General features: G+C 46.7%; 1 protein-coding gene across 2 annotated transcripts in view; it reads right to left on the minus strand.

Moving 5' to 3' along the window:
- Window positions 1-6,094: 6,094 nt before the first annotated feature.
- CCDC50 (coiled-coil domain containing 50) overlaps window positions 6,095-26,728 on the minus strand; it is a 65,388-nt gene continuing 44,754 nt past the window's right edge. Inside the window, exons 5-11 of one of the 2 annotated variants that reach the window (XM_048863526.2) lie at window positions 25,691-25,808; window positions 16,912-17,027; window positions 16,156-16,200; window positions 15,209-15,313; window positions 14,533-14,612; window positions 13,086-13,195; window positions 6,095-11,911 (exon numbers count right to left, since the gene is read on the minus strand). In XM_048863526.2, coding sequence (XP_048719483.1) covers window positions 11,892-11,911; window positions 13,086-13,195; window positions 14,533-14,612; window positions 15,209-15,313; window positions 16,156-16,200; window positions 16,912-17,027; window positions 25,691-25,808 — 594 coding nt within the window. In that variant the 3' untranslated portion in view covers window positions 6,095-11,891. Of the gene's footprint in view, window positions 11,912-13,085; window positions 13,196-14,532; window positions 14,613-15,208; window positions 15,314-16,155; window positions 16,201-16,911; window positions 17,028-17,056; window positions 20,793-25,690; window positions 25,809-26,728 lie in introns of those variants that run through there. The other variant, XM_048863524.2, reaches the window with a different exon arrangement.

Raw genomic sequence — 26,728 nt, forward strand, 5'->3', positions numbered from 1 at the left:
GACTGCATCCGGGTAAGGGGTTGAAAGGGTATAATCTACATAGATTTGTTTTAAAAATCACAATTCTGCATCTCATAGTGATACCAGTTCATTCACTGCGTGGAAACCAGGCCTTAATAAAAACCAAAACTAAACCCAAAATATCCAGGAAAAATTGTCAAATGGGCGATCATCCTACCCTTTGCTTTTTCAGTTAACTTCATGTCTCACTCTAGCATTTCAGTCTTCACAGCCGCTCTGGGAGGCAGGGAAGTATTATCGCGCAGAGAATGGATACTGAAGTGTTATCTAGCTGATGGAGAAAACGAGACTGCTTTTCTGTGATAATTTGAACATAATGAACAACTTTAAATTTATTCTAAATTTCACAGATTTTTCCAGGGTCTCAACAGAACAATTTGCATAGAGAATTTTTCAGTTTAAAAAACTAAACACTGAAATATTTTCATTTAGGCTCCATTCTAGTAAAAACATGAAAGTTGCATCACAAAAATTTCATTGCAAATCATTTAATCAAAAACCTGGAAAATTTCAACCGATAAGGATTTTCTTTCACAAAAATGCTGGTACAGCTTAAAAATCCCTTTTCCAATCAAATGATCTTTTCAGCCATCCCTCATAGTATTTGCTTCCTTTTATGACTGAGAAATTTCACACTTTGGAGGAGAAAGAGCAAACATTTCTCAGACAGGTTGATTAAAAAAAAAAAAAAAGAAGTAACTAGCAGCTCTCTGACATCATTCTAACATCCCAAGCCACTAAACAAGTCCCACAGACGGGCTGGTGGTCAAATGGGCGTGATAAATTTATTTATTATGGTGGTTGCATTTTATCACATGGATCTCCCTCCTCCTGATACATAGTATATTGAGCTGAAAGCCCATGCTGGTCCACAGATATAGTTCATAAAGTTATGTGTGTGTAAAAGCCCAAACCAAAAGCACTTGTTTCATAGAATCACAGAATCATAGAATATCAGGGTTGGAAGGGACCTCAGGAGGTCATCTAGTCCAACCTCCTGCTCAAAAGCAGGACCAATCCCCAATTAAATCATCCCAGCCAGGGCTTTGTCAAGCCTGACCTTAAAAACTTCTAAGGAAGGAGATTCCACCACCTCCCTAGGCAACGCATTCCAGTGTTTCACCACCCTCCTAGTGAAAAATTTTTTCCTAATATCCAACCTAAACCTCCCCCACTGCAACTTGACACCATTACTCCTTGTCCTTTGCTCTTCCACGCACTGCACTGCAGAGAGCAGTGATGCTGTTTGAACATGTTCCCCAAAGTTTGTACACAGAGCTGACCCCTGGCTGGAGGCACAGACATCTCTTTGTTTCCACAGAGCCGTGACTCCATCCTTCTCTGAGCAGCTGTCACATTCAGAGAAGAATGAGGGGGGATTTGATAGCTGCTTTTAACTACCTGAAAGGGGGTTCCAAAGAGGATGGCTCTAGACTGTTCTCAGTGGTAGCAGATGACAGAACGAGGAGTAATGGTCCCAAGTTGCAGTGGGAGAGATTTAGGTTGGATATTAGGAAAAAGTTTTTTCACTAGGAGGGTGGTGAAACACTGGAACGCGTTACCTAGGGAGGTGGTGGAATCCCCTTCCTTAGAAGTTTTTAAGGTCAGGCTTGACAAAGCCCTGGCTGGGATGATTTAGTTGGGGATTGGTCCTGCTCTGGGCAGGGGGTTGGACTGGATGACCTCCAGAGGTCCCTTCCAACTCTGATATTCTATGATTCTATGATTCCCACCGCCTTTGGACTCCACCATCCCGTTTGGTTCTCATGAAGCCTGGTGTTGTCTGAACCTGGGGATATTCTGAACAAAAGGAGCTCTTAACCACACCTGTAGCTGTTTCCATCGCTTCACTGCAATGCAGCAGACATCCTAGGCTTCAGAATGACACAGTGACAGTCCTGGAAGATGTGTGTTGATTTGTGCAGGTGGCAAAGGAGGTGGGCGTGCTGCAGTGGGGGACCTATGCTTGTTTGGCATTATTTCAGTTGTGGTGATTTGTGTCTAGGTGAGTTGTGCTGGGACATTTGTGTTGATTTGCGTGGGTGGCAAATTGAGAGGCTTTTGCTGCAGGGAGGAGCTTCGTGCATTTGCGACAATCTTGTGCACTGGTTGTGGTCTGAGTTTTTAAAGAACTGTAGCAATTGGGCCAAGTAATCCAACATCTGTGCAGTCTCCCTCGTACAACCAATTAAATCGCTGCATCCAAATTAGCTGTACAGCCAGGGTGGTCATTGGTTGAGTTACTTCTGATATCCCAAAGATCTAGGACTCTTGGCATAGCATAGATACATTCATGCAACAGCATGGCATGTCACTCATGAAGTCAAAATGGCCGAGAATTTAAAAATTAGATGGTAACAGACCATGTATCTCAGCTATGACTCAACCTGCTGATATTCTGCACAGAAAAAGCTCTCACCCATGCTTGTAGCTGCTTCACACTGACTGCACGAGTGGAATCTTATTCTGTAGGTAATACAGCTGGCGAATTCTGCACCCGTGTGTACAGTGGGACATGCCCCAGCTCTAATTTAGAAGGGGTTTTAAAGCACAGAATGTATTTGGCAAGATGGAAATTTGAACAACTGGACATTTTCTACTAGAGGCTCAGTACCAAGCCAATGGCAGACATTCGTATGAAAGGTTGCTAATACAACAAACATAGTTCCGGGTGGAGTTATTTCCTGCTGTTTATTTGCTTTCCAATGTAGCCCCTGCATCCCCCAGTGGCAGCTACCATGTCTCTCCCATTTTCCTTCCACTCTATTTTTATGATGTCCCAAAAGAGCTTCCCCCTTCCTGTGCCTGATCTCAAGACAAGGCATGTGGCAGAATGCCTGATTGGAGCCGGTGGGACAAGCCAATTTGAAGCTGTCTCATCCACCCAGTCTGGCCCACCTATACCTCCCCCACCCACTATCTTTACATCTTTAGGGCTTTATAGTACCAACAAGCACCATAATATCTGAGCACTTTCCACAATAAAGTGGTAGCAATTGCGGAGTCCCGACTGGCTTCTCTCTCTTGGTTTCCATGTTCATTACGCCCAATATTCTTCATAGTAAAATTTTTATGATGTGAGTATGGCATAATTATGATGTATTTTGTGCAAGATAAGGCATGTGAGATATCACTGGAAAGGTTCTAATTTAGTGAATATGATTATCATATTTGTATGCATGTATCATTTTGTATCTGAAGTCAGGAATATTGTCTATGCATCTATAACAAATGTGTTTACCCCTGGGGAATTCCCACTAGACAGAATACAATCAGTCTAGATTGCTGGCTGGAAAGGGCCATTCGGAAGAACAATAGGTCTTAGAAGATGCTAATCTCTCACCGGGGAGCCTTCCTGGGGACACTACAAACAGCCTCGGAAGTATGGCTGCAAGGTCATGTGATCAAGTCACCTGATGCTGGACTCCATGATAATATTAGTATTTTTCCACTGAGCAGGGTTAGGAACCACAATGGAAGACAAAGAATTCCTGCCATATGTAAAACCTATTTAAGGCAGAGGAGGGACATAATCATGGCTTGTTCTTAACTGAATCCCCGCCTCAGATGTTTCTTAGATGTTTACAGCAGTCAAAGACTGAATGAGGGGAGAAGGATTGAGCCCAGGCTGGAAGGTTGTCCAGCTAGTGAATGGAGTATCTGAAGGTGTAAGCTGCCAGTAAGTGCAGCTGGCCTTCAAGAATCTCTGTAATTTGCCTAAAACAACATTTAGGGTGAGAAAGTACTACTTGTAACTAGATTCTTTAGTATCTTAAGCTTAGACTGCGTAAGTAGTTTGTTTCATTTGCTGAGTAGTCTGCTTTGATCTATTTGATATCCCTTATAATCACTTAAAATTTATCTTTTGTAGTTAATAAACTTGTTTTGTTTGGTCTAAAACCAGTGTGTATGGAAATTATACCCTGGGGCAGAAAACTGTGCATATCCCTCTCCACATTGAGGGACGGGGCGAATTTCATGAGCTTGCACTGTATAGTTCTCTGTGCAACGCAAGACGTTACAATTTTGGGTTTACCCTCTAGAGGGGGGTGTGCACTTGAGTATTGGGCAATTCATTAGCTGAGCCTTCCCATACAGAGCTGATCTCAGCATGTGTGTGAAGCTGCAGCTGGGTGTGTCCCTAGCTGTGTGTGTGTGCGCGCGCTGGAGGGGGCTTGAGAGCCTGTCACAGCAGTGCAGTGTAAAGGGAGCACAGGCTGGTGGGTTAGGTGGGCTCAGTAGGACCCCAGTTTCAAGCAGCGCCCTGGGTAGAACCCGTCACAAACCCCTTCTCTCACATACGTCTTTCTCCCAGCAGGCAACGAATACTGCCTCTGCGGTACGCTACTTACCCCTCAGAGCCCCCAGTTTACCAGTCCCCAGCATATGTCCCCTGATCTCCTAGCACAGGGCTGTTTATAGACAAGTGCCCGGAGAAAAGAAAGAGGCATTTCACGGACCAGCACGATGCTGACAATAATTTGCAAGCACATTGAAACACACGTGCTATTTTTAACTTAATGCCATTTATTTATAGCCAGCTTCCTTCCGGCTTTTAACTGCTCCATATATTTTCATTTTCTCAACACGTTGGTAATTTTTCTTCTGCCGTCCCCCATGGGAATTGGCTTTAGAAGGGAAACCTGACCCGAGGGCAAGAGGTTGAAGCTGGGAAATGGCGAAGGTGCACACGGTGGAGCAGTCCACAAGGCTCCAGAGTATTTAACTAAGACAGGGGACAGGATGGTGGGAATGGTAAATCAGCATGATGTCATACCAGGAGAGGATGTCATACCAGGCTTGCGGCATGAAGCCACCTGAAATCAATGGAAGTTTAGTGCACTCAGCACTGCGGAAGACCAGGCCCCTAAACTCACAAAGACCCTTTAAGGATGGAAGTTAGGCAGACTCATTATGAAAGGGCCTGATATGAAAGGTGGTCTCTTGCGGACAAGGATTCTGCCTCTGATGACCCTGGCAGTGACCCCACATCCTCTGGCTACTCTTTTCTGCAGCAGCACCGTGAATTCACTTAGCAAACAGGCGGGAGATGAATGAACAAATGATTAAGGAAAGTCTACAGTTTGAACTCCAAACCTTGATCCTGTCTTTAGGACCCTCACATTATTTTAGCTTGTTCAGCTACAAATTAAGTTGTGACTTGGGAGCAGCTTCGTGTCTGATTGCATGTTTCAGTTGCACACATTTGGAAAGCAGTCTTTGGCGCCTCTAAGGTGGTTGATCACATCGCATTTGTCAGGTTTCCTCCCCTTTTCTGCTTCCCTAATCCCATTTTAGGCTTATTTAGGCAGTTATGCGAAAAAGGACTTGGGGTGACAGTGGACGAGAAGCTGGATATGAGTCAACAGTGTGCCCTTGTTGCCAAGAAGGCCAATGGCATTTTGGGATGTATAAGTAGGGGCATTGCCAGCAGATTGAGGGACGTGATCGTTCCCCTCTATTCAACATTGGTGAGGCCTCATCTGGAGTACTGTGTCCAGTTTTGGGCCCTACACTACAAGAAGGATGTGGATAAATTGGAGAGAGTCCAGCGAAGGGCAACAAAAATGATTAGGGGTCTGGAACACATGACTTATGAGGAGAGGCTGAGGGAACTGGGATTGTTTAGTCTGCAGAAGAGAAGAATGAAGGGGGATTTGTTAGCTGCTTTCAACTACCTGAGAGGTGGTTCCAAAGAGGATGGTTCTAGACTATTCTCAGTGGTAGAAGATGACAGGACAAGGAGTAATGGTTTCAAGTTGCAGTGGGGGAGGTTTAGGTTGGATATTAGGAAAAACTTTTTCACTAGGAGGGTGGTGAAGCGCTGGAATGCGTTACCTAGGGAGGTGGTGGAATCTTCTTCCTTAGAAGTTTTTAAGGTCAGGCTTGACAAAGCCCTGGCTGGGATGATTTAATTGGGGATTGGTCCTGCTTTGAGCAGGGGGTTGGACTAGACCTCCAGAGGTCCCTTCCAACCCTGATATTCTATGATACTATGATTAGGTAGACTCGGGAAGTTTCAATTGGACTATTTGCAAATTATAAACCACACTTTAAAAAAAAAAAAAACACCTTGCAAATGAATCCACTGCTTTATTTTTCCAGTATCACAGTCTCAATAAGTGACACAGGCCAGATTCCTTCCATGACATTACCCACCCCTTCTCAATCCCTCTGGACACAATACAATCGAGTCAAAATATAAACTAATATTTTGCTACTTCTATTAAGTTGGAAGAACATAATCATTGCTATTATAAGCTAAGCACCAAAAGAAGCCAAGGATGGAACGAACTGAAATGTGAAATCTCACACCTTCCAGCTCTTACAGAAGCAACAAAAAGTGGACACTTGACAAGGAAAATGTACTTAGCAAGTCTTTTGACTCACATCAAGAAAAATAATTAAGTTCAATAGCCTTATGCATCGCTGGAGAAGAACACAGATGGATGCAGGTGGATAACAAAAGACTACGGTTTATTGAACAAGATGGACAAGGCGATATTCTCTTTACATTCAATGAGTTCAGGAAAAAAGAAGCAAATCATGCTATACACACAAACGTGATACTTTGGTTAAATATCATTCAGAAGTTCTATGTTAAACCTGATAAAACTAGAGGACGAACAGTCAAAAAATAACAGGGTTGCATAGATGGATTATTGTCAGTGTCCAATTTACATTTATGGGCTAGCTGTTAGAGCACAGGGTATATTTGCAGCTCTGAGGGATTTAGCCACTTGACTAATTAATTTTACTCTATGGCTAATATCTCCTTGCCCCATGCTGAAAGTTTACCCTGAAGAGCTACATTAGTTACTTCTTTGAGGTGGTTAGCTGTATTGCAGTGCATAAACACAGTTGGAGACGCAGCAGAATCGACTTAAGGAGAACACTGATACAGTGAAACGGCTTATTGGGACAGAGACAGGACTGTAGTTAAGGGGGCAGGGTTTGTCTCCACCACTGCCCTTTGCTGGATAGAGTCTGAACTGCGTCTTATTATAGACCCTGTGCTGCTAAAAGGTAATGGAGAGACATTTCTAGCTCAAGAGGCAAGGCCCTGTGCTTTCAGCGCAGGAGGTGCTGAGTTCTAGGCCTGCTGTAGCCATTGTGTGCAGCATAGTGACAACGACCGTGAAATTATTAGAGAACCACAAGGTCTGTTACAGCATCATCTTAAAAAATAAACTGTGCAACTGCTACTTATAGTGATTAAAAATATCTTCTCCACAGAAGCAACCAGCTATCGAGTGATATATACAGCTCCAAGCTGCACTGCCAAACCTCCCATCAGAATCAGTGCTGCCCCATAGAGGTCTCTCAAACCAACAACATTAGGGGAAGTCAAGAGAGCTTTGGAACCCGGGAGACAAGGGCCAAGAACTGTCCCCTGCACTGGCAGATGGGAAAAATTCAACTGCAGGTCTGGGCAACGATGGGGCAAGTGCAAAATCAAAGGTTGTTCCCCGGTGCTGCAGGATCCCTTCCATAACAACAACTCTGCTTGGATCGAGCTTCCCAGGGGGCAAGGCCTGTGGGACAACCCACTTCTATCTAGGCCTAAATATTGTGCCCATCCCTGTCGTATCTCAGCACAGCCACACTGGCTCTCCAAGGCTCACAGCACTGAGAACCTGCTCAGGGCGGCAGATGCCCGGGAGGATATGCTGCATAAGAAGGCCACTTTTGATTATTTTACTGATTGGCCATGCTGGGATACAAGAGGACACGGTAAGGCTGGGCATTCTGCAGCCTTAAAATAAAATCACTGTATCTGTACTGCCTCCAAAACATTCCCACGCACGGAAATCATCAATTTGAAATCCACAGTTAGCTTGCATACAGGCTAATCTTAATCAAACATTAAATCCCGAAAAAAAAATAAAAATACGTACATACATCAATCCAGTGTGGCAAGTTGAATGAATACCCTACGCTGGAACAGCTGGTCTAATTTGGCACAAAATGAAAATCACAAAGTTGAGGGCTATTAAAAAAAATCCATTTTTTCCTGTATTAAAGATGAATTGTCCCAATTCCCATCTTAAAAGCCTGCCTTGCTGCAATATAAAAATACTGTACATACAAGATCCCTTTGTGGAGCTAAGCAGCTTCAGCTGTTGTAGATTCTACCCTCCCTCCCCATGAGGGAAGCCAAATGATAAAAAATAACCTACCAATTAAAACACGATTTTTCACTCAAGAAAGTCCTTTAAAAACCATGAGGTTAACCTGCTGCCTCTGTCTCCCATTGGCATCCTCCATTCTCCTCATTGTACAGTACGTGTCTTAAGATGGCAGGCTGGGTTTATTTTATAGCACACTGACTCTGATCAGAATGGCTATGGTGTCAACTACCCCGGGATTAAGGCACGATCACTCCGTTTGCCTAACCGCACTCCTCAAAGATGGCTACAACTGTTGTGCTTTGGACGGAAGACCAAGTGGTGGCAAGAGCATCAACCAAGACTGGGTATGGAAATTCGTTTGCTTCCCACTCTTGTTGTACGAAGTGAGCTGTGTAAATCAAAGCTTTGGGAAGCATTAGTAACGTGTGCCTGCCGGCTATGGAAACTCGGGAAGCAACGTGCTTCACTACCATGGACTTTCTGTTACTTGTCATAAAGCACACAGGAAGAAATGCAACAGAGGTGGGAACGACACCGGCAGGTTTCCCCGGCCTTTTGCCATATACGTTTTAATTCAGAGCAAGGCAATAGGCCAAGCTACTTAAACGGGGCAACAGAAAGGTTGGTTCCCTGGCTTTCCATCAGGGAAAGAGCACATAGCCTTGGTTGGGTCTTATTAGAATCATCACGGACACCAACCAAGCAGCTGAAGCTCTGGCTCTAAGGGCCAATGTTATGCCTGGCGTAAGCAGCGGCCACTGTACTGATATCAGCAGAGTCATTCATGGCTGCTTAGGCCTGTGGTGAATCAGGTCCTCGATCTTCCACCTATTTAGGACCTGATCCTTGCTCAACAAAAGATGCCTATTGACTTCAACAGGAGCAGGGATGGATTCTTAGGGCCTGATCCAGTTCCCATTCAAGTCAATGGGAGCTTTGCCACCTAACTAAGCATGTTATGTCCCATTGACTTCAATGGGACTTGAGCACCCTTCTTGAATAGGGATGTTTTCCAGAATCAGGCCCGGAAACAGGAGCAGGATGGGGCTCCTAAAGACTTTCCTAATGGGGATAAGATGGAAACTGCAGCCTCCAGTCAGGGCGTGGGAGGGGAAATCATCATAAACTGCCAAACCCCGACAGTAGCTGAGCTCCAGGGGTTGGATTCTCCTCCCCACCTTGTGACATCATTTATACTTGCACAAAGCCAGTGTAAAACGCAACCATATTCTGATTTGGCAACTACCGGATGACCCGAGGGGCAGGACCTGGTCTTGGACCATCTGAGAATTGTCACCCCGGCCCCTGTTCCGTTTCACAATACATACAGGTTGGGGGGATGCAGGAAAGGAAGTGACATTCTCAGCAGTAGAAACACTGACTGTTCCATGAAATATAAAAATAAACATTCATAACATAAAAACCTTCCAAATGCCAAGATTATCAAATAAAAAACATACTGTGCATTTTGGGACTGTTTCCTTTAAAACTCCATTAACGCTCCTGACGAGATGGATGTGGGGCAATTAAAAGGGCAGGAGACAAGAGCAGTCAAATCTAGCCACGGCCTGGGCTGTTTCCTGAGAAGAGGAAGAGACAGCTTCAGAATCCCCTGGAGAGAGGCAGAGGGGAAAGCAGGCACGCTCGTCTGCAGTCTGGAGATGTCGGTGTGAGTCCATTCGACAGCGGGGGATACCAACAATGCAGAAAACCCTCACGTTATTTCTAACTCACCGAAGCCTTCTTTTCATTCAGAACAAAGGTGTGTTCTTGACTCATGCTAGCTAACAGAGGCAGTGTGGCCTGACACATAGAGCACTGGACTGGGATTCAGAAAACTGGGTTCCAGTCCCAGCTTAGCCACGGGCCGGTTGGGTGCCCTTAGGCAAGTCACCTCCCCTCTCTATGCTTCAGTTTCCCCATCTGTAAAATGATTTGTAAATTGCTTTGAGATCTACTGATGAAAGGTGCTGCATGGCAGGTATTGTTGTTATAACACAGGGTAACTAATCAGAGGTAAAATCCTAGTGAGGACCAGGGCAATTTGTAGTTTTCACATAAGTTAGAAAGTCAGGGTAAACCCTAGGCTGTTCCATAGCCTTTAACTCGTGGGACAGCTACAGACAGCCCTGTCTTAGCTGGAGTTAAGAACACATTGTTTCCTCCTAGCGAAGATGTGGCCTTGGGGCTGGATTGTAGCCCTTCCTGCAGACTGCTACAAAGGAGCAGAGGGGGCAGAAGCATTCCTTACTCCCTTGTGCCAGTGAAGTGCACCATCGCTTCATGCAAGCAGGCTCTGGAGAGCTGCTGCGTTCCCTACCTCTCCGTGCGCCCCACAGCATCTTGACCCTGGGAGGTGATGCACCAAGTACAGACTCGGTGCAGTTTACTACCTCTCTGGAGTAGCAGCAAATCAAGGAATTTCCCTCCCAGGCTGCTCACCAGTCCACTGCCTCTGATTCCTACCACTGACTTGCGGACTGGCCATCTAGCCCTTATTGGCTGGATAGGCTTAAGAACTTACTGTACATCTACGGTCAGCTTTGCAATTCAAGTGTATTTGCATAGAGATTGACAAAAACGCTGAGGTTGAAAGCACTGGGAGGTGGTTCAAGAGGTACTCATCTCCCATGGGGCGGGGAGCACAAGGATCAGTACAGGAGAGAACCTAAGTGGGTATCTTCAATTGAGGGAGGATTCCTGCACTCTGGGAAGTGATTACTTCATCCTCACATGGCATCTTAAACAGAGACTGAATGCTTTTCTAGAAGACCCACTCTAGTTCAGCCACAAGTGATTGGGCTCAATGGTGTAAAGAATACTAGCTCCCCACATTTTTCCTGGGTGAGGTTCTGTGACCCATGCCATGCATGAAGTCACCCCAGATGATCATAATGGTCCCTTTTGGCCCTATGGCCCACGAATTTATATTCCCCTCTGGCTCCACCAGACAGCTGCATCAAGAAACTGAGAACTTCTCAAAAGCAATACATACAAGACGTACTGCATGAGCTGAAGTTTTATAACCCCTTATTCAGAGGCCTCACTCGGACACAGAAGCATGTTACATGGGTCATTCAAAAGGTGTTTCCTAAGAAGCGACAGCACAGCAGAGACTTGGTAGACAGAACAGGGGGTTCTCCAAAGGGCGTGACGTCCGAGCAGCCTGCTGGTAGATGTACGAAGACGCGTTCACCTTCATGCCAACTACCATGGAAAACAGCAGTTGCTCTGTGTTGATTTGATTCTGGTTTCTCACTCAGGACTCGGGGAGATGTGCAATCCTGGTTACAACAGAAAGCTGTGTGTCATCTGAGTCACGTGTTAATCTCCATCCTATTCCTTGGATTTCTGCATTGCCATAATCCACCTCACACCTCAGACGTTTCCCCCCGTTGTCTGTCTCTCTCTCTCTCTCTCCCAAAGATCAAGCCACTAATTGTCAAAGATGCAGCTGTAGCTAAAATGGGATTTAGAGGGCTGTAAAGGTGTTGTCAGGTCAGCTAGCTGGGTACAGCTGGCCAGCTACACAGTGGCTAGATTTTACTGCACTACTAAAGTGATCACAAACAACCAGGAAACCAGAATGAACATATACTACTTATTGGCATGATATTTAAAAAGGAAGAAGTCCTGAGGATGGAACTCGAGTTGGGTAAAGGAAATGAGAAGCTCTCCTGGGAATTCCAGTAATGTCTGCTACAGAAGAGCGTCAGTATCAATGCAAAGTCTAGCTTTTTACTGCTTGGAATGGAAACCTATAAAACAAAAGGGAAAAATCAGTTAGCACAGAGCAGGGGTTCTCAAACTGGGGGGTCGTGACCCCTCAGGGGGCCGCAAGGTTATAACATGAGGTTTGCGAGCGGTCAGCCTCCACCCCCCAAACCCCGCTTCGCCTCCAGCATTTATAACAGTGTTAAATATGAAAAAATGCGTTTTTAATTTGCATGGGGGCAGGGGTGTCACACTCAGGGGCTTGGGCATGAAAGGGGTCATCAGTACAAACGTTTGAGAACCACTGGCATATAGCACAGTGAGGATTGCCGGATCTAAAGCTTTCTTCTAGTTCTTAGCAGCCCCGAGGTTTGTTTAACTGTCTGAGCGTTGGTGCATTCAAACATTCAGAAGTGGGGAACGTGTACTATTAGGGTCAGTAAAAGGTTTGGGAAACACCTGGATAGGTCCACAGAGAAGGCAAACCCTTCAATTGCTCGGTCTGTGAATGGCCCCCTACGGCCCACCTGTGAGAATGGCACTAGGTACTGATTCAACATCTAGTAACCTATACCAAGCGCCCCCAACATTCCCCTCTCTTTCACATACGCTAGCCCCCGCAACCCTTCCTCTCCATTGTCTTGTGCACCTAGCTATGGAAGCTGGAGAACTGAGGGACCCCAGTCCCCAGCAATTTCAGAAAGCACCGTGCTTAGATGCTCTAGTAACAAGGGCTATGGAAAAACCACAAACAGACTGATGAACACGGCAAGTCTAGCGCTGTACAGAAAAGCCTCAGCCTTGTCATCCACCAGCCAGACAACTCTTGGAAGGTTTCCTAGTATGTAGGATTGTTCTATGTAGCAGGATGAGTCAGCTGAAGCCCAAATTGCTTTACTGCCTTCACACCATTCAGTCTCATCCTGTGCCTTGAGTTAGTCACGCGTGAAAATGAAGTTGCCAGACCATTCTGTTCTTGTTCTTTCTTGCGTGTTCTCAAGAGGCAGAATTTAGCTCTTAGATGTAAGCTCTTTGCGGCAGGGACTTGAGAATAGATGGCTTATTGAGCAGAATCATGTGTCTGCAAGGTGTAATGTGATATTCTCTATCTATCCACACCCAGCAGCCACCAGAGAGTAATACTTTTCAGGCTGATTCTTTGAACTGCGTCACCGAAGTAAACAAAGTGCTGAAGCAGTAATGGGCTTCTCTTCTTACCTTTCGGAGAAGACTCCGGTTTAGAAAACTGACGCACGGAGCTAGGCTGGCTTGTAAAACCACGACTGTGATCAAAGTCAGCCAGTTCTGTGACTGGAGGTGGTGGCGGCCTGCCAAGAACAGAAAGGAGACAGTCAGGGAAAAAATTACAGCAACGATGAAGCACCGAAAATAATACCCCGGAGCACAATCCTGCAATTTTGCAGCAAAGGCGTCTGTGTTGTTTGCTATCCTGGCTGAACTTTTGCCTTTTATTCAGAGATTTCATTCACAGATTCCAAGGCCAGAAAGGACCATTGTGATCATCCCCTGCATAGCCCAGGCCAGAGACCTGCCCCACAATAAGTCCCAGAGCAGAGCTTTTAGAAAAGCATCCAGTCCCGATTCTAAAATGGCCAGCGATGGAGAATCCACCACAACCCTTGGTAAGTTGTTTCCAATGGTTAATTACTACCATTGTTAATTTAGGCATTATTTCCAGCCTTTAAGGCTTTTAAATAGTCGCCTTTTAATAGATGTGGTCAGAATTTATTGAATGAAAAATTGTGCCATCTAAAAATAGGCCTTTTCTCACAAACATTCCTCAAGGTTCTCCAAATATGTCGCTTTTATGTAACTGAAAATTTTCATTGGATAATGGTTTCAATGTGTTTTCAGTAAACAAAACATTTCAATTGGGAAATTCGATAAAAACATACCAGGATAAATTCTGCAGTGAAAATAGGTACATTTTGAACCTTGCAAAGTTCTGAAAGTCGAATATTTTTATTGATTCCTCCCCCCACCCCGACCAGCCTTACCTTTTATTCATTTTTAAAAAGTCTTTATTAGTCTCGTCCCAGTAACAGGGCTTAAACCCACCACGTTCAACCCCAGCGTTTGACCTGGTCTTGCGGGTACTGTATCAGTGCGTGGGAAGGGTGTAATATGGGCCTCCACCACTGAAGTGCAATGTGGTGAATCAGTAAGATTCACCCAGTTGCAATGGATTGCCTGTACTCAGGCAGCTGTCTGACTTGAGCGTGTCTATGAGTCGGGGCCGGGGGGGGGGCCGGGCACATGTCTCCATTTATTAACGCTGCACAGAGACAACTGTGGCATCCACTTGATTTCAGGCATTCAAAAGCAGCCATTCCAACTCCTGGGCATACTTAACCCGCTCAGAGCCGACTGTCCACTTATCCAGTGTTGCTGCCCAAACTCAGCTGTCTTTGCCACGATAAGATGGGGACCCTGCAGTGGCTAAATGCCACGGACCCATATAAGCAAACACCAGGCCTCAAGGAGCGCCTCACAGGACCCTGCACCTTCCATCCCTGTTCAGTGTTCAAGCCCCTGGACTTCCCCGCCTCCATGTCATCTTCCAGCGTCTGCTCCCTGAGACTCAACCATTTGATGGTTCCCTCGGCAGATCTGCCCAGTTTCACAGACTGGGAGTGCAGCTCACCGCGCAGGTTTGTCACTCTTGAGTCTCTGAGGTTCAAGCCTCTCTCTTGGCCTTGGACGCGCAAATTCACTTGTGTCACGCTGAGGGGGAGAAGAGAAGAGGGCAGGTCACTGGGGAGCCATATACTTTCCTTACAAAACATGGGCCAGATTGTCCAAAGTAGCCCCCTACGACTGCATGAAAGAAGCCGTGACCACACCCGTTCAGCAGGGAGCAAACCTGGGAACTCCAAAACTAAAAGCACCAACTTCGTGAGCCAAGCTCCTTTTGCTGTAAATACGAGGCAGGTTGTTATGCTGTTGGGGCTTGTTACTAGCAGGGGACACAACTATATCCATTAAGCCAGAGGAAATCTGCAGGGTTTCAGACACAATCTGCAGAATTTCTTCAGGGGCTTGGGGCCAAGATGAGATGCTGAGAACTCACAACGTGAGAGGGCTTAAACAGGTGCAGCAGGTCATGGTGCTCAGCACCTTTCAGGATCAAGCCCTTTAACATTTTCCATCCTAGCTACTCTCCTGTTTTAACCCTCCAAGTGCTGGCATCTACAGCCCCTCTTGCAATCTGGACTGACACCACTTCTAGATACCCCACTTCACCTGTGCATCAGCTACCCCATCTGGAAAATGGGACCACCACCACTCGCTTTGTAGAGGTGTTCTGAAGCCAGGCATACCTTCCAGTCTTGGTCCTGCCTTTTCTTTTCAAGAGAGGACTTCTCTCGTTCCTTCGTTTTCTTGTAAGCCTTCTTTTCCTCCGCCATCAACAGGCGAGCTATCTCCTACCAGGAAAAAATACAAGACCCACGCAGAGAGAGCTCTGGCTTTATTTTGATTTCAAGCCAATTGAATTTTCAATGCTTTCCCACTGTGCTTTACAATTACCACTGTTATCAGAGGAGCTAGGGATGGTGCTTTTTGCCCACTTGCCATCACAGGCACTTTGATCCCCCATCCGGCTGGCTGCAGAATGAGATAGCGGCAAAGCCCCTGGGTTTGGAATTCATGGCACATCTTATTAGCTGACCTCACCGTGGCCACATTCTTCAAATGGCCAGACTGAGCGGGAAGCTGGACAAAACGGCCAAACCTGCCCTTCGATTCCATTTGCTTTATGGGCACGCCATGATGCAAAGCGTCAGCAAAGTTAACAACCAATGAAGGGTGAAACCCCGACCCCGCTGACGTCCATGGCAAAGGTTCCATTGACTTTGAAGGGGCCAGGACTTGCCCAGAGAAGAGGCCACACTGCAGGGATGGGGCAGATGAGACACTGCACGTATCGCCCATCACTGTTTGTTTCTGACTTGGTGGCAGACCAGTCTGGATCGGGACACCCCCTTTCTGCCCTTTGTTTCTTTCTCTCCACCGGGTGGGGTTTCTCGGACAGTCCCCCTCAGGGCTACTAGAGTCACTCTTACGTGGCCACCATCAGGAGCTGGCAAAGGAAGAAAAGGACTGCCCTGAAGTCGCGAGAGAGTGAAAAGAGGTGACAAGCAGGCGGAGCCCTGCAAGGATGGAGGGACGGGGGGAAAGTGCCAGAGGCAGGCCGACATTTCTCATGAACCATGATTCTCAGCAGTTTGGTTCAAATGATTAAACTCTTAGAGGGACAGGGGCTCACCTCATCCTGGGCTACTTGTGCTGCCCGCTTATCAACCTGGTTGGCCTAGAGAACGGAAAGCAGTACATTTGAGACATCTCGAGTCAATCAAACAATAGCAAAACCATGCTGCTCGGGGCCTGCCTAGACGCACACTGCTCTCTGCTCCCCAAGCACATCAACCCTCTCCGCGTTTGTCTCACGAGCCAGGTTAAAGTGACCAGCTTTGTTTTTAAAACCCTCCAGACTACCCCACCCCCGGCCCTCCCCCAACCACAACTCATCCTGCTCCCCTCCCTGTCCAATCCAGTCTCCTGCATAGCTTTTCCCAGCATCAGCGAGACAGACTCCTCCACTGCACCTCCCATCTTCCCATGCTGCCCTTCTTGCATCTGTCTCCTTCCTTGGCCCTGTTGCTGATCACACCTCAGCTCTCCACCTGCCTGAGCCGCCTAAGGTGTGTCTGCCTCTGTCCTTACCAGACTCTACCCAGTGCTCTGGGAAAGACTGAGTGTGCGTGAAAGAAATGATAAAAATCAAGTTGCATTTACTGAAAACTACACGAGGTCACCGTCACAATGCATGGAATAGGATCCAAAGCATTTAGGGATGGGTTTTTAAAGATATTTAAACACCTAACTCCCGTTGCACCTAAATACCTTTAAAAATCTGGCCCCTTACAAGACAGCTGCACATTAGCTCTCAACAGCAGCTGACACTGGCCAAGGGGTTAATTCCCCAGTCACTCGTTAGTTAATTGTTGCCATCTCTGCTCACCAGAAGCTCTTCCTCTTGCAGTTTCCTAGCGATCTCTGCATCATGAAGCTCCAGGTCCCTACGGGCCACTCGGGGTTTGGCATGAACAGCTTCTTTCATCCCCCTCGACTTCAATCCTGCAAAACCAGGAGAGAAATCAAATCCCTCAGCTCCCACGCAGCTTGGAATGGGACCACCCCCACACCCTCATCCACCCAACTGCAATCGGCTACTTTCCCAGAAGCCCAAACGGGCTCCGCTCAGAAGGTCCAGAGATCCAGTACTGGAGACAGCGATGTAGAAAAAGCCTCTCTGAAATGCTGGGCTCTGCAGAACCAGCCTGGGACAGGCTCGCGTGAGATGTCTGGTCATTACTGCCCCCGACTGGTTCACAAATTCAGCAAGGAGCAAATTCTTTGGGAGAGAAAATAATTAAACAAATACTTTTCTGAAGCTCGTACAAGGTTCAGTTCTTGTTCTGGGCAGAAAGTGGGGTCAAACCACCCCTATTTTAGACGGTTTCCACAAGTATACATTTTTAGAGCCAGTCCAAACTCCCTTTGGACCAGGAGTTGGAGAGAGAGTCGGAGGAAGCTCAGGGGCTGTCCTCATTCCTGTTGGACCAGATACAAGGATGCTGCACTTAATCAATCAATGAGAGCCCTATCTAGCTCGCATCTTCAGATGCTGGGCTACAATACTCTGATCTCAGGATCATCCAGCAAGTGCCTCTCTCTGAATATCAGATCCTCTCTCTCTACCCTCAATTCAGCAATTACGATCTGCTCCAAAATTAATAATCTTTACCTACCGCCGTAGCGCAGACTCTTCCTACAAGGAGGGAAGAGGTTTTTCTTTCCATGTAGGTAAATCCACCTCTTCAAGTGGCAGTAGCTAGGTCAATGGGAGGATTCTTCCATTAACCCAGCCACATCTACACCAGGGGTTAGGTCGGCGTAGTTACAGCACTCAAGGGTGTGAATTGTACATACCCCTGAGCAATGTTGCTCGGCCAGTCTAAATTTTAAGGGTAGACCAGGGCTTAGCTAGTCTTTTTTCCTCAGAATACAAAGAGAAACGTTTATTTCATAGCTTCCAAGGCCCAGAAGGGTCCACTGTGATCATCTAGTCTGACCTCCTCGATAACACAGGTCAGAGACATCATTCGTAGAGCAGAGCTTTTAGAAAAAACACCCAATCCTGATTTTAAAATGATCAGTGATGGAAAATCCACCATGACCCTTGCTAAGTAGTTCAACTGTTAATTACTCTGACTGTTAAAAATGTACACCTTATTTTCAGTCTGAATTTGTCTAGCTTTAACTTCTAGCCATTGGATGACGTTATCCCTTTCTCTGCTGGACTGAAGAGCCCATTATCAAATATTTGTTCCCCATGTAGGTACTTACAGACTGTTACCAAGTTGCCCCTTAAGCTTCTCTTTGTTAAGCTAAATAAATTGTTTGTTAAGCTAAACAGACCGAATATAGAAATACAGCGGTAATTTCCATATGACTCCTGCCCACATGAAGGAGGAACCTCTGGCACAAAGCACCAGCTATAATTAAGACCCACAGGAAGAGGAGATGAGCTGCTACTTGTATAGCTTGGCTATTTTCATCACTGTACAGTCGCTATACATCCAGTGGGATGCTATGCCGTGGTCTCCCAGAGGAATGACTGTGACCCTTATTGATACACACACCTTATCAATAACTTGCATTTCCAAAAAACAAACTTCTAAAAGCTTCTAAGAGCACAAGACTCAACACCCTGCAAGGTGGATATGCAGGATCATCTCCACCTTACGGAGAGGGAAGCTGCAGTGCCGATCAGTTAGGTGACGAGTGCAAGCTCCCACTAAGTCTGGGGCAGAGCTGAAGCTAGACCCCAAGTCTCCAAACTCCTGGCTTTTTTTCTTTAGCAACGAGACCATTGTCGCTTCGCTGATAGCAGAGGTGTTAGAGGTGTTTAAATTCTAATGGCATATTTGGATTTTTAAAGTGCGCTTAATCCATGTGCTCTACAAGCATGTACAGCAACACACCACACAATGAACCAGGAAACGCTTCTCTATAAAAAACCAAAAACAAAACAGAAATTCTCTCTCTCTGGCAAAAAGCTAAGATCTTGTACAGCCGCTCCGAACTCCGTGGCTCCCACTAAGGCATCTAAACACACAGCTGGACTTTCAAAAACAAGAGCTCCTAAGGGAGGTGGCTAGGAGCCACTGAGGACAGTGGAAACAGCTAGGTGCTGAGCGCTTTTGAAAAGCTGTCCCCAAAGAGAGCATACCCCTCACTCGGGGGGCCAGATTCTGCCCTCATTTACAATCCCAGTAAACAGAATAGGGTGGCAAGAGCGTGGCTGAGAGCAGAATCTGGCTCATTCAGGCCCTGGCCTTCACTGTTTTTGTTTTGATGCCAGGAGACAGCAGATACGGTAATTATCGCTATTAGTAAAAGGCTGTTTCCATTAGACAGCGGGAATAGAGTTCATAGCAATTCCTTTTCACCCGCCCACTAGCATATACCAGAAAGAGTCTGAATACGAATAAGGAGGGTCTTATTAAGGAAGGGGGCCGTCCTGGTACAGAGAACAAGAGCCAAGACCATTTTCTGTCTCTCTAGGTACTTGGGCAGCTCCGATCACCGTCGTGTCCAAAGAGTCGAAGCAGAACTATCTTTATCACACTGGAGCAGGGGAGACCCGGGAACTTTCCAATGGCACTTCTAACGCAAGCCTAGGAAACAAACTGGCGGTCTAGACAGATGGGGCCCAGACAGATATTCTAGACAGGGACCTTGAGAAGAACCAGGACAACCTGACAAATCAGCCTCATACCCTGGATCCTTCCCCCACCCACCTTTCTGTGTTACCTGGGTCTCGATGGCGGTCTCTGTCCCTTTCCCAGTTCTCAGTGTGGGGGGAGGGAGACGTTCTTGGCCCGTGTCCTGCTCTTTTATAATCGCTCTCCTGACCCCTCCTATGATCTTGCCTGTGAAATTCCTCTGTGTCACGGAGCCTCACTTCACAAGACCCCCTAGGGGACAGGCGGTCTTGGCGGTGGGACCTGTGGTTTTCCGGGTATGATAAACAGCTGCTGCTGTGCTCCTGAGCTGCTTCCAGATCAAGACTGGGAGGTCGTCTTGCTCTCTCCTTGCTCTGCGGCTTTCTGTCTCTCTGCTGCTGGCTTTTGCTGTGGCCCCAGGCTGCCTGGTCAGTCTCCAGGTCCAGTTTAAGAGCAGGTGGCCTCCGAGGCCTTTCCTGGCTCAATGGCCTTCTTTCTTTTTGCTCCCAGCTGGCACGTCCCACCTCCGTGCCCAGATCAAGGCTGGGAGGTCTCAGAGGCCTCTCCTGGCTAGTTGGTTTCCTTTCCCGCCGCTCCCAGCTGCTGCTGTGGTCCCAGGCATTGTATTCAACTGGTCTGTCCAGGTCAAGGCTGGGAGGTCTCCTGGATTTCTCACGGCTCAGTGGCTTCCTTTCCAAGCTGCTGCTGCAGTCCCAGGGCTCATAGTCAGCTGTCCTGTCCAGGTCAAGGCTGGGAGGTCTCCTGGATCTCTCACGGCTCAGTGACTTCCTTTCCAAGCTGCTGCTGCAGTCCCAGGGCTCATAGTCAGCTGTCCTGTCCAGGTCAAGGCTGGGAGGTCTCCGAGGCCTCTCCCGGCTGGCTGGTTTCCGCCGCTCCCTGCTACGTTGCTGGCCGTCCCTGGTCTTGCTCAGCGGAGGAGAGCTCCGAGATGCCTCGGCGGCAGGGTGCTCGCATTCAGTGGCGTTGTCAGAAAGAGCCAGGGAGGCTCTTTGGGGTTCTCTCCGCTGACGCGCGTGCCTGTCACCACTCCGGGCTCGGCGGGGCCGCGAGTACTCAGAAACCTGCTCCCTGGAGCTACCCTTCAGGTAGTCTGAGCAACGAGGGATGGGACAAACAACGAAGCAGGTTAGTGACACACAAGTTAATGCCAACGAATAGGGGCGAGCTCACGCAGCATGTGATGGCACAAGCGTGACGCAGGACTAGCGGAAAAGGCAGCTCCACATGGAAACAGGTAAGATGGGCAGCACGAACATGCAGGGTCAGAACGGGAGGCTGAGGTACAGGGGGGCAGCTGAGAGTTACACAACACAATGGGGACTTAATTAAGCAGCTGAACTAGGAGGAGCAAGTGGTGGAGGAGGGACTGACGTGGGGCAGCTTTGGTTTGCTAAGCACCCAGCCATCTGGATCCTCATCTAAAGCCTGAGCGCCTGAAAAAACAAGGCTGGATAACTCGAGAGATGGGGGGACCTCTCGCTGCCGGCTGGGCTGACAAAGAGCACGGGACAAGCCCATTGCACAGGGTTGCCTTACTTCCGATTGCTCCTGGACCCAACCAGAACCAGGTTCGCAAAGGGCAGCTCAGTGGAGAGGGGTGGAAGGGTGGGGGAGAGGAGAGATGTACTCAGCCCTCCAGAAATGTTTCGGTCTCCGTTCTGAAGAGAAAAGGAGTACTTGTGGCACCTTAGAGACTAACCAATTTATAGTCTCTAAGGTGCCACAAGTACTCCTTTTCTTTTTGCAAATACAGACTAACATGGCTGTTACTCTGAAACCTGTTCTGAAGGGGGGAGGGGTGGGGAGAGAAGATCACCGCCATGTGTTTTCATGGGGGAAGGAATAAAGCTCCATGCTGTGAAATTAAGGCAGCTTGGAGACAGGCCAATTCTACCTTTTTATAAGCTCACCCATTACCATGGTATCTGAGCACCTTGCTCGAAAAGTAACCCGAGACTAACAACCCTCCCTTCTGTGAATCAGAAAGCAGGAGGGCTGAGGGCCCTAGTTCCCACATTAGAGAACTCAAGTCTAGACTCTAAGTATCACTGTGGAAATTTAAGGGCCGGATGGTACTTGACAAAACTTACACACTAAGTTCAGAAAATGGTTCCTGACCTAAGCAATGTAGTTTAAAAAAAAAAAAAAATTTCCCTTGGTTGTTTCGCAGATTTGTTTCATCTGAGCTTTCCACGAAGCGGGTGGAAATCCTCTTTGGTTTTGCTTTCACAGTGACAACTAAATACAAATATTTAACCGTGGGGGAGTTGGAAATGTGCCACCCCCCAATCTTCTGTTCGACTTAATTTCTAAGAAAAGTCATGGGGCAGAATGAAGTGCTACATACAGCAGTACAGTGAAGAACTCAGAGTACAGCCATGAGAAAGAATTCACACTAAGCAGAGATAACTGTAAGCAGGATTGCAGCACAATGAAACAGCAAGGGACTTTCCTTCTCCATTTTGGACACAGTTTCATAATAGCTAAGAGAGACAAGGTGGGTGAGGGAATCTCTTTTGTTGGGCCAACTTCTGTTGGTGAGAGAGACAAGATTTCAAGCTACGCAGAGCTCTTCTTCAGGTATGGGAAGTGTACTCAGAGGGTATGTCTACACTGCAATCAAACACCTGTGGCTGACCTGGGTCAGCTGACTTGAGCTTCCAGGGCTTGGGCCAGGGAGCTGTAAAATGGCTGTGTGGATGTTCGGAGCCCAGGCTTGGGGTCCCAGAGCCAAGCCCGGCCACCTGCACTGAATATCTACAAAGCAATTTTTAGCCCCACAGCCCAAACCATACCTGGGCCAGCCACAGCCATGCCCTGGGTCTTTTATTCCAGGGTAGACGTAACCAGTGTCTCACAGGTAAATAGAAAGCCCAGGCTTGCCAGGGCTGATTAAGCCTGCTCTGAAAAGTGACAGCTGCATGTTTGTTAAGATCACTTTTCACAACAGACTTACTATCGAGCAATAAACAAACCTCAATGATTTGGAGGTGTCTATGTGCATATTTGGTTTTCCTAAAGCTAATTAAGTATTTCAGGAAAAAGTGAGAGAGCGGACACCAGCAACACCAAAGTTTTTTTCCTGAGAACCCCTGCTCTAAGTGACGGGAGAGAGCTCTGCTGGGTTAATAACGCCACCTCCACGACAGGTAGTACCTATGTCGGCAGGAGAAGCTCTGCGATTGACACAGCGCTGTCCACTCCAGTGCTTAGGTTGGTATAACAGAGGTCGCTCAGGGGTGTGGATTATTCACACCCCTGAGCATCGTAAATTGTACCAAAGTAATTTGTAGTGTAGACATAGCCTGAGTACCTTTCCCAGACCTGAAACAGAGCTCTATGTAAGATCAAAAGCTTGTCTCTCTCATCGACAGCACTTGGTCCAATAAAAAAAAAAAAAAAAAAAATACCACCTCACACACCTTGTCTCTCTAATATCCTGCAGCCAACATGGCTACAACATTGCATATAATAGCAATGCTCATTTTAAGGATGTTCTGTTGCACATTGTTTGTGTTCTGTTTTAAGGAAAGCACAGTTAAACTGTTACTATCCTTTGAAACAAGAAGCCAGACTTGGGGATCAAAACAACTGGGTCCCTTTAAATCATACTGTTTAGAAAAATCTCTTCAAAGCTATAAGAAATGCAGCCTACTGCAAACCAATCTTGAAAGCAAATCTGCATGACTTTTATGCAAGATAGATATATATTTTAAAAACAACAAACAAAAAACCAAGAGCTGAAAGGATAAGTATGGCAGTGTCTGTTAAATGGTGGGTTTTCCTGGACAATTTCAAATGGCAACTGTTATCTGCAGATGATGAATAGTGCTTTTTTTTTTTAAAAAAAAAACACCACCACTATCTGGATGATTTACTGAACAGTGGTTAGAAATGAAAGGAAAGTCGGAAAGCAAGGAGTCAGTTTCTGCACAACACAAACAAGTGCCTATAACCCAGCATCACCTGTGATTCGTTTAATCTTGTCTGCACAGCTCAAGAAAAAAGCAAAAACAAGCCAAGCAACCACCTCTGACAGGGAAAAGAAAGGGAAGGATGGCGTGAAATGCTGAAGCTCGGTTGGGAAAGGACTGTTTCTGTGTGGGTAACTCTACCATGCCAGACAACCTGAGCAGGAGATTTGGTGTCAGTGAATCTCAGGACAGTTAGCTTCCACCCAACCTGCAGTAACCGTGGTGCCCCGCAGCAGTTGCAACATAAGCACTCTTAGGGGTTGGTGCCACTTTATCAAACAATAGGAGACAGGGTGAATAGGACAATATTTTCCAAGGGACAGATTCTTCCAGGACAGAATCTTTCTTCTTTTGTATTTATTTTTCCTTTTAAAAATAGGGATGGTTCTGAACTAGAATCTCAGATCCACACCCACTCTGAATATGGGGGAAGCTTGGATGCAGATCACAACACTTTCCAGCTAGAACCCACATCAAGTGAGGATAATGCAAACCAATAATGCTGGGTCCTTATCACCTTGCGCTCAGGTACTTCACAGGTGCCAGAGCAACATGCTAGATGCTCTCGGTGCTTCTAGAGAACCCACTACAGTTAGCTATCTAGTTGCTAAATGCAAGGAGAAAAAAAGGCCACTATTACTGGCTGATTAAGGACCTTCTACCCTGCCCCTCCCATGATTGGATCATGTTTCCGGACTAGATCATGACAGGTGGAAGAAGTCTGGTGGGAGGAAATGTCACCATGCCAGTTTGCAGCCTCTCTTAGGATCTCCTGCTCTCCAGGTGCATCACGCATGGTGCTGCATATCTTCTTAGCATACAGGTTCAGAGGATCATAGATCTTTTCCATCTCTAACTTCTGCTGCAAAATCTAGCCAATCCTCACACCCCAGCAAGAGCAAGATTATTCCCCTACAGCATGTCCCCCACTGACTTCCCAAGTCGCATTCTAAAAGATTCCAGCAGGGAGTCCGTCACCACTTTCACTGGGAGAACATTCTGTGTATGGTAGATCTCATCATTCTGATGTTTCCATCTAGTTGCTGCTCCACAGTTTGTGGTATGAACTTTCTGGCCATCCTAAAGCTTATTTCTGACTGAACTTTAGTTAAACATTTTACTTGGGAGGGCAGATGAAATATGTAATAATCAGACACAGATCTTAAGGTCAGAAATCAGAGGTCTGCTCTTCAACTGTGCAATTCCTGAATCAAAAAATGGCAAATCCTTTCCCAACACACATTTTTCAGGAGGAAGAACGTCAGAAAGAACCGCCACCAACAAATAGAGCAATTTTCAGGCTGTTCAATAATTAAACACCCTGATTCTCCCCTGACCTGGAGGGAGGTTGTGTTTGATCATAAAAGCAGGTCCCCAAGGAAAAACAGCCCTGCAGATTATATTCTTTCCATGATTAACAGACCAGAGTGATAATCTTGGTGAAGCTGTTCTTTGGAGACCCTCCTGTTTTCCAGTAAGTCATACCAGTTGAATATACTGGTTCTAATGCTGGATACATACCTGATAGGAATTTTGTTTGAAAGGCCACTCCATAGACCAGTTATTCATTACTCACTTAGACCACTGTGGGTATTTCAGATGACCACACAAATCAAAAATGGAAACACTGTCCTTAAAATTGTAGTGCCTCAATTACCTTAAGCTTTCTTGTTAGTACACTCCATGTTAATAAATTAGACACATATACTGTCTGCCACATATCATCTTTAACCACAAGCAGGTTTTACACACATACCATCCCCACCCTATAACCCATTTTAACGGAACATTAAAATAAAAATGGGGACAAGAGTTTTATCTAATCTCCTGATTCTAGCCTAGGGCCCAATAAGTCAATGACAAAACCCCAATAGATGTCACTGGGTCCTTAAGCAGAGCAGAAGAAATGAACTTAAACCAAAAGCCCAGCCCTCCGGCAGAAGGTCAAACTGTATAGCTCAGGATCACCAGTACTACAGAGCGTGTGATCCTTGCGCTAGAGAGGAAAGGTTACCTCCGTTCTCTGGGTAGTAACTGTCCTCATGATCGGTGTGTCCCTGGGGTTCTGGGTAGTGCTTTTTACTCTTCTTTTCTTCCTGCAGTTCCTTCTGCTGTAGGATGCGGGCAATGTCCTAGAGGTGGAGGAGAGACAGAGTCAGGACATTTCCAGAGAGCACTGGGAATTCTCTCTCTCCTTCACTTATTATCACCAAGGAGACGCTAAGTTGTACCTGTAACAGCTGTGGATGCCTCTCCTGCGATATGCTGTAAGTAACAATCCTTCGCATTTCTGAAGGCCCCCTATCTAAACATCCCAATGAGCATCACAGACCGTGAATTCACCCTCGCAACATCCCAGGGATTTAGTTCATTACCCTCAGTTTACACAAGGGAAGACAAAGGCACAAGGAGACCAAGCGATAACCTGACCCACATGCTGGCTAGTACACTCCCCAGTTCTCTGTTTACCAAAGGGAATGAATTAGGGGACTACATGGCTCTGTCCTCCTGTACTTTGGGGACAAGGGATCCTGCAGGACAGCCTCCTGCCCACCAACCCCCCAGTGCACAAATCAGCATGCAAGGGGCGCCAGGGAGTGAATCGGCACTGACTGTGCTGTGGTGTTCTACTCTCCTTTGAAGTTGTGAATATCTGAATGGGTTAATTTTAGCTACTGCAGGCAGTAAGTATTGATTTTATTTTAAGTGAGGCCAATTGTAGGTGCGCTGGCGGAGTGGTTAAGAAGTTCAGCTGCAATCCTGGAGGCCGTGGGCTCAAGTCTCGCTCGTTCTGACACCAAACGGCTACCTCCAATTACAAAATGGGCACCGGGTGCTCCATGGGGTTACGGCAATCAAAGGCAGCCGGACCTGACACTGGCCACATCGCTCCCTTGTGGATAGTCAGCTCTGAAACTGATGTGCCTTAACCAATCAGTCTGATGAGCCATTGGCTCAGGGAGCTTTGACTGTCGTAGGTCTGAGCACTGGGCTGGGAGCCAGGAGTTCTTGAGTCCTATTCCCAGCCCTGATGCAAACTCCCTCGATAGGG

The sequence above is a fragment of the Caretta caretta genome, chromosome 9 (genome assembly GCF_965140235.1).
Source record: "Caretta caretta isolate rCarCar2 chromosome 9, rCarCar1.hap1, whole genome shotgun sequence".
Classification (NCBI taxonomy): Eukaryota; Metazoa; Chordata; order Testudines; family Cheloniidae; genus Caretta; species Caretta caretta.